This window comes from Quercus suber, unplaced genomic scaffold (assembly GCF_002906115.3).
Source record: "Quercus suber isolate HL8 unplaced genomic scaffold, Cork oak 2.0 scaffold_456, whole genome shotgun sequence".
Taxonomy (NCBI): Eukaryota; Viridiplantae; Streptophyta; class Magnoliopsida; order Fagales; family Fagaceae; genus Quercus; species Quercus suber.
Window position 1 is genome coordinate 352,863 of NW_027069907.1, and position 8,379 is coordinate 361,241.

The window sequence follows — 8,379 nt, forward strand, 5'->3', positions numbered from 1 at the left end:
GAACGGATTGGGTTCAAGTCAACCCATAAAGCCGAATACTCATGGCTCGACACGACACGAACCCGACCCCAAACACGAATTGCCACCCCTATATGCAGATGCTGACACCATTAATGCAGGAGAAAAAGATAACCAGCTCAAAGTCTTCTTAGCATTAAGTTTTACACTCTTTCCTGCTTGAATCATCTGGTTTTTTACATGACAGAGCATTAAAGGACCACTCTGTAATGCAGAAAAAGAGAGATAGACCTGCTATTGGTTTAGATTTTTAATCCCACTTGAAAACAAAATTATGTGTAATCTGGTTGTCTTGCAACGCAGTACCAATGTATTATATTGCCCTAATTGTAAATATTTGGTCTCCATTTATAGTGAAAGCTTCACATACTGGTTATCAGGCATTGCTTGTACTAAATGTATTATGCTGGAATGCTAGATTTCACACAGAATATAGATTATTACTGAAATGGAATGTTAAATAACTGAAGCAATTATAAGTTCTATCGACTCTAGTTGTTGCATTAAAATGATCTGGACCCGTGATGAAAAATATCTTCACAAAAGAGAGATGGATTCTCAGATGGATTCTGCAGCATGACGTCCAAAATAGCTGAACAAAGAATGCCTTCTAGGACCCATACAGTTGTCTGTGATTACTTCAAACTTTTGGTTATCATTTAAAGATTATATGTTATCTCTTTTTTGTCTTTAAAAGGCAGAGACTACCTTTCTTGTGTCTGTATACTGTATACTTTACATCAAGATTGATGGATATTTTTTACACAGTGAAGTACACACCTCAATGGGTGTGGCTTTATCAAGAATTTAAAAAGGTTGACAGGGAGGAGACCCCTTGGCTCATTGTTCTCATGCACGTCCCCATCTACAATAGCAATGAAGCGCACTACATGGAGGGTGAAAGTATGCGAGCAGAATTTGAGAGTTGGTTTGTCCATTACAAAGTCGATGTAGTCTTCGCTGGCCATGTCCATGCTTATGAAAGATCTGTATGGTTCTCACCTCTATATTATCATGTTGTGTTGCACTATATGAAGTGATGTGGTTTATTTAATTTTATGGTTTTCAGATTTCAGTTGTTTTTTGGGGTCCGTCCATCTCTTTAAATGCATATTATTATCATTGCTGTATCTAGATTTCATTGAGTCTATGATACTTTAAACATCTAAGACTTTTGGTGCTAGTATATAAGAACTTGTAATATTGGTGCATTCATTTACATATTAAGGCTTTAGACTCCGGGTTGAGATCATAATGCATTGCCCAAAATTTTACGTTGAATTTTGACTTAAATATGCAGTAGTTAATTTTAATTTCTGTTTCAAAGGAATTGCAGTATTGGAAGGTTATTGACGCAGGATATTTCTTTTTTATTCAGTATCGAATCTCAAATATACACTACAATGTAACAAGTGGTGAGCGGTACCCTGTACCAGACAAATCAGCGCCTGTTTACATTACAGTTGGAGATGGAGGAAATCAGGAAGGTCTTGCTGGAAGGTGAGTTGAGCTGCATGATTTAGTAAACTTATTTTCCTTAATTAATTTCTTAAAATATTCACGATGAATAAAAGAGTCAAGTTCCACTTCTATGAGAAATTTCAAATCTTTTCCTGTTGTGCATAACAATTGTTGGTCATGCAGGTTTATAGATCCACAACCAAATTATTCTGCATTCCGGGAAGCCAGTTACGGACATTCTACATTGGAGATTAAAAATAGGACACATGCATTCTACCATTGGAACCGTAATGATGATGGGAAAAAAGTGGCAACTGACTCATTCATATTACACAATCAATACTGGTGAGTAAAGCATTCCTTGCTTTCATCTGCTGGTGAAAATCATCACTCCTACTTTGGGACCACCAAGACTTAAACCAAGTACCTCACAGATAACCAATTCTGATACCATGTTAAAAAACATCACTTCCAAAGGCTTTAGCTATTAGGAAGTGAGCCGAAGATGCATGTTGAGTTCACGCACCCAGAAAGTATAGGAGTCAACAAGAACTTCCTATGCACCCATATTGAATAGTTTTAATCAACTATGTAGCAAGAAATGCCAGCTTCCCAATACATGACCTGTCTGCCTTGTTGAACCACAACGGTCCAATAATTTAGTTGTCCACTGCTTCTCTTCAGTTGGTGAGAGCCATGAATGGTTCTGAGATCAAACATTCATACTCTGCTTTAAATGAGACATAGTTGAAAAAAGCACAACCCAAAAAGTTGTCATACTTGATTTGGTGAACCAGAGTTATGGGCTATGACGACATCATAACTATTTAATGGTAAAAATAGTTAAGATGAAGAGTATTAATTGCCCTCAGCTTTGTTTGTTTTGTATCATATTATTACATGAAGAGATGTAGCTAGCTTTTAGTTCCCATTAGGCACAGCATAGTGATGCATATACTAAACAAGTGTGGGGGTATCTCACTTTTTGTTGGTCTCGGCAATAATAGCCTGCACTAATGTGCTACAACTTTGCCTACTGTTAAACTCAACTTTTTTTTTCCCCGTCTTTTTTGTTTTTGTTTTTTTAAAACATGCTTGATTTCTGGTAATACAGGGGAAGCAATATGAGAAGGAGAAAACTGAAGAAGCATTACCTAAGGAGTGTTGTTGACCCAATTACCAATTATTAATAAGAGTCCAACCACCTCAAATAAGATGCCTTTATATAGTTTCAGAGGGAAATGAATTTGCTGAGAAAGATTTATTTGACTGAGGATGTATTATTTGCTTTCTGTAGAAAGATAATCTGGCATTTCTTAGCTAATGATTGCATCCCTCCTGAAAGGGAAAACCGTGCATCTTCATTGTGGAACTTCCAATTCTAATTGTTGAATAAGATACCATTATTCCATATGATCAATGTTTCTGATAGAACGAAATTATGCAGGTTATATATATATATATAGACAAATTTACATGTATCCAGGTGAAAACGTGCAATTTATACATGCATTATTTAAATAGAACCAGCAAGCCTATTTATAGAACTGTTATATGATAGGGTTTGCATCATACGGTTCTCATCTGGAAATATGTAACCCTTTCTTTTCTAGGTGACAAGAATAAATTAAGTGGTGAAAAGGGCTCATTGGGGCCTAATTTCTATTTGCTACGCAGTTTACTTTCCACCTGGAAATCTAGCATTCTTGCACCCCAAAGTAATGTATAATTTGAGGAAAGCAGGACCAGGGCTACAAAGATCAATTATCTTTACTAGTATTTTAAATAAATAAATAATATATATATATATATATATATAAAGCATGATAGAAATATTAAAGAGGAATATGAAATATTATAGTGAACTAAGAAAATACGTAAACTTAAAAGTAAAGTGCAAATATCTTTACTGAACTGAAAGATTTTATTGAAGAAATTGAAAGTAATTACAAATGTAGTTAGACTAGTTACACTTGAAATACTTGTAATGAAATCACTTGAAATGAAAACTTATAACTAAATTACATGTTCTTGGATGAGATGGATTTCAGAAATGTATGTTGGAAAAGATACAAGTTTATAGAAGAAAGCTCTGGGTTTTTCATGTCTAAAAATTTGCTCTGCAATTGGATCTGACTGTCTTAAAGGCTTCACCTTCTATTTATAATGTTGGAGATTTTCTCGGATATGGTGAGAATGGGGACTCTTCTTTTTGAATAATGGATGTCTTTTGTCTAATACTGGGGTGTCCTTGATAATGGAATGTAATGAGATTTATTTTTGCCCTCATAGGATGGAGTGATGTCTTGTCTTCTTTTTCTTGGTGGAATGGGTGAACCGGTGGAATATTGCATAGTTGCATGATACACTACATTGGATGATGAAATGTGCATGGTGGGATATACTATTTTGCAGGATGCATAATTTCTAGAATGATGTACTATTATTGTCGTGTTGTGTCAGCAAACACTGTTCAGGGTTACTGTTGTTGATGATGTTCCCAGATATTCCCAAGTTTTACAGAGGAACTGGTGAGTTTTGACTGGGGTTGCTCCCTCTAATGCTCTACAAGATCTGCAAAGGAATTTTGGGAATCTTGGAAGAGAGAACTGGCGTAGGGATTCGTCGTTTGACTGGAAGTGGATGCTTCAAATGATGTGGGTGAAGCACGTTCTAGTTGCCCCATTTGGGAAGCCTGGGCAAATAATTGTCTTGCCATCTCTGAGTTAAGTAGGTGTCTTTCCTTCAACTGATAGAGGGGTGGAAGGTGACTGTGTGAGTGGCCTTGTGACTGAGATTCTTTGGCGTGGAAATTCTTTATAGACTTGATCAATAAATCCGTGTTGTTGAGATTATCCCACCATTTCACAAAGATCTGTCTGGTAACTAATATTGGATCCCATATTGCCATTAAGAAATCCATGGAACTTTATATTTACTGGAGAAGAGTAATATGAGTGGGAACTCAGGGCTGTAAATGAACCAAGCCAATTATGAACAATTCAAGCTCGGTTCAATAAAAAGCTTGTTCATGTTTGTTTGTTTATAAATAAGACAAGTTTGAGCCTTAGTTTTAGACTCGTTTAATAAACAATCAGAGCCAAAGCAAAAAAAGTTCACGAACAAGCTCATGAACTATTAGGCTTGATACACAACAATTCAAGTATAAACTCATTTATAAGTTTATATGTGTTAGCTATATATACTCGTTACACATATCTTTATAATGACATGGCCAACATGAAATCACTACCTATATTACCTTAATTTTTTCCTTCCCTTTAAACTGATCAAGAACCACTTTTTTTATAATAAAAAATTAAAAAATTTAAATAAAAAAAAAACGATCAAGAACCACTTTAGACTATAGTTATATTTAAAAATAAATAAATAATTAAGTAGGCCACATATGATACTTCCTTATCAATCATCTAAAGTAAAGTTATGAAACATGTTAGTATTTTTTCATACATAATAGTTACAAACAGGTATTTTTCTAGTCCCTCACCATCTAACGTGAATGTAAAAGTTGTATTTTGAACAATTGTTGAAGCTGTAGACATTGAATAATGAATGAATGAATTTAATTATGTAAATTATTAATTTGAATAATAGCTAATCATAAGTAAAACTAGATGCATGATATAATGAGTATACTATTTTCTTTTTCTTTTTTCTTAATTTTAGAGATTTAAGCATTTAATAATGTAATTTTTTTAGATCTCAAGCTCAAAAACTTAACTTGAGCTCGAGTTTGAACTTGCTATTAAGCTTGAGTTTGACTTGACTAATTAATCAAGCCAAGCTCAAGATTTTTTGGCTTTCTCACGAGCTCAAGCTCAAATACTATTTTTAGGCTTGTCACAAGCTTAAGCCAAACTCGAGCTTTTGATTTTTCCTGACAAGCCAAGCTTGAACATGCACTACTCGACAAAACTCGACTCGTTTACAGCTCTAGGAAACTGTGACTGGTGCTCGATTACCTTATAAACTGTTGAGAAATACCTAATGGCTTTAGAAGATTTTAAGGAAAAATCTCTAAAATATATCTATATATATATATATATAAAAATACAAAATTCAGCACAAAATTCAAATATCAACACAAAATGGATTACAACGGTAGATCAAGTTATCAAACAATGCATCCAAAATAGTATTTCAGCTAAATAGGTCATTCCTATTGAACTAGAAACATAACGATACCACTGGGAAATTATTCATAAAATCAGATGGCTAAGCCAGTCACCTCGAGGCCTGTCATGATATTGTAAAGGGATTTCAAAGAAAAAAAGATGTACACCATTTTTTGTAGCTTTTAAACCTATCCACAACATCCAACTGAGGTTCAGCCTTTAACAGGATGAAAATTTCAGGTGCCAAATACCAACGTCAATGAACGCATCAGCAAATATCAGATGTGAGTGAAACAAAAGGTACCGCTATGTAACAATCTCATGCAACAATTTTAGCTCTTTTCTTTCAACCCACACGGTGTATTTTCTTCAAAACTTCACTACTTACATTCAGCCTTAAGTTATGAAACAATTATGTACAATGCTCTACTTTTTACTTGAAAATACATGGTGCAAGGTTTATTAATTAATTAATTTGTGTCAGTGTCAGCAATGTTCTTGTATAAATTTCGCAGGCTGCAATGTTCTTGACTTAAGGAGTTACTGTCAGCAGCAGAACAAAAAACACTCAAGTGTCACGGTAAATTGGCTGTGGCATCCACTTGAGGTGCAAATTCAATTTTCCTGATTTTGCTTCATCTAGCTGGAAGCATTCTTTGTATTCCCCTTCCAAAATAACCCTTGTTAGGGTCAAGATGCATCTCCCCATATAATCCTGCATGATTTAAAAATAAGTGTTAGTACACTTATTATAAACGCATCCAGATTAAAACATTGTAAGCTGCAAATTTTAACACTAGCTATGTTTGAACGCATTCACGTTTTCACAACTTCAAAACCAGAAATCAATGGGAAGTTCTAATTTTAAACAACCGTTTTAATGGTTTATATAGCCTAGAAATATATCCAAGCAATCCAATTATATAAATACACAAAGACATGCATACATGGAAACTTTTTTCTTTTCTTTTCTTTTTTTTTTTGGTAGGATACTGAAACATACACATGCATATGTGCAGTTGTCAAATGATTTCTATTCTTCCTAATATTCAAATAGGTACCATTAAACTACAGTACTTGACACAAAACTCATCAATCAGCATAATTAGGTCTACTGATCCAGTTTAGATGCTGCCAACGTTTAAGAAAGATCAAATCACATGATCCTAAATAAACAAGTATAGACAGTTACTTCAATACATTGTTTAAATCCAAATCTCACTCTGATGGAATGTTCAACATCAGAAAGATAGCCCCTTCAAAAGCTGCCAACATGTTTAGGTAGAATTTCCAATCCACAGGCCCCATACAAGGGCCAGAGTCAAAAAGCATGCTTTGCACTTATAGTAATCAGAAGAACATCCATATGAAACATACAAAAATTATTGAAGAAATAAATTGCAAAACATTTTATACCTTTCCAAATGTGTCGTGGTCCCAGACTTCAAGGATTAACATATCATGTAATCCATCCTCAACAACAAAGTCGAAAGTTTGATTCCAAACAGGATTTAAGCACTCATTCACAACCTGCGTGACAAAATAAAAATAAATCATTTAAGGATCAAGTGAATTTATAAACTGTCTAATTAGAGATGACTGCACTCCACCCACAAGAATCTAAGAGTAACTACTGGACATGCAAGGGGCAAGGTGTCTCCCCAACCCCCACACACAATAGACAACAAATGAAGGGAGAAAGAAGAAAGAAGGCATGAAATGCCATGCAGTTTGATCTACAAACAGGGCTTCCTAAGGATTTCCAATCTGTGAGAAAAATTTAAGCAACCAAGACGTTACCCTAGTTTTGTTTCTAATATCTGATTTCTTCATGGTGAGTACAACATAGGGATCAGCCTTCCCCATGAGATCCACAGCAGGCAAGTCTTCAGCAGATATCACAGTAACAGAAAGTACTCCTCTAATAATAACCTCCCTTTTCTTCTGTATGGCAGCTTTCTCATTTTCATGAAATTCTATTCCATTCACCCCACTTTTGAAAACCTTCTCCAAGGAGGTCATTGAAAAATCCTGGGTAAAAGGGTTGGTAAATCCATTCTCCATGCCAGAAGGACAGTACAAAAGCTCCAATTGCACCTAAAGTACAAAGAAGAAATAAAGTTAATATGCTTAATATCCATATTGCAGAAGAAAAAAGAATGCCAAGTTAACAATGGGAAAACTTACAAAATAGTGCTAGTTTCAATCTAGTTTGAGATCTACTGTTCTAAATTCATATCCCATAAAAATCATTCTCAAAAAATTATTTAAGCATTATGAGCTCTGTATATTCTTAATTAATAATGCTCCAGCAAAAGTGCCCAACTCACTCAACTACAGACCAAAAGTTGTCCACATGATAGTCAAATGTATGGGGTTGTGAAGGTCAGTTTCTATGATTTCTAACTGGGGCTCTCTTTAAGGGAGAGAGACAGAGAGAGTATACAAATATCCTCTTCAGATAAGAAACCTGTTCTTTAAAACTTCACCGGTGTGGCTTGTTGGTCAATCTATAATTCGCTTCTTTTCTTTCAAAATAAATTTTTTCCAGAAATTATACCTCTCAATTGAATATAGATTTAAGTTTATTTTTATTTGTTTTCCCTATTTCCTCTGCCTCTTATTCTAAGGAGGCCTGGCAGCTCAAATCTAGCCAATTCTATAAGTCCTATCCGTAACCACGTGACATCCAAGATAGTAAAGCATTCAATTAGTCTGTGTATAATAGAAAAATGTGTAGAATTTACTCAATTTTATCTTAAAT

General features: G+C 34.6%; 2 protein-coding genes and 1 long non-coding RNA gene across 3 annotated transcripts; 2 read left to right on the plus strand and 1 right to left on the minus strand.

The window, feature by feature from the left end:
* The first annotated feature begins 752 nt into the window (after positions 1-752).
* LOC136062823 (bifunctional purple acid phosphatase 26-like) lies at positions 753-2,892 on the plus strand. Its single transcript, XM_065762397.1, has 4 exons — positions 753-1,007; positions 1,397-1,518; positions 1,663-1,824; positions 2,594-2,892. The coding sequence occupies exons 1-4, from the start codon at positions 768-770 to the stop codon at positions 2,667-2,669; spliced, it is 600 nt and encodes a 199-aa protein (XP_065618469.1). The 5' UTR covers positions 753-767; the 3' UTR covers positions 2,670-2,892.
* Positions 2,893-3,466: 574 nt separating this feature from the next.
* LOC136062825 (uncharacterized) lies at positions 3,467-4,334 on the plus strand. Its single transcript, XR_010624555.1, has 2 exons — positions 3,467-3,669; positions 3,772-4,334. It is a non-coding gene; the product is annotated as an uncharacterized LOC136062825 (long non-coding RNA).
* Positions 4,335-5,937: 1,603 nt separating this feature from the next.
* On the minus strand, positions 5,938-7,737 carry LOC136062824 (synaptotagmin-5-like). The gene is made up of 3 exons (XM_065762400.1): positions 7,416-7,737; positions 7,032-7,145; positions 5,938-6,330 (listed from the first exon to the last, which is right to left on the minus strand). Exons 1-3 carry the CDS (start codon positions 7,677-7,679, stop codon positions 6,184-6,186), a joined length of 525 nt encoding a protein of 174 aa, XP_065618472.1. The 5' UTR covers positions 7,680-7,737; the 3' UTR covers positions 5,938-6,183.
* Positions 7,738-8,379: the final 642 nt, after the last annotated feature.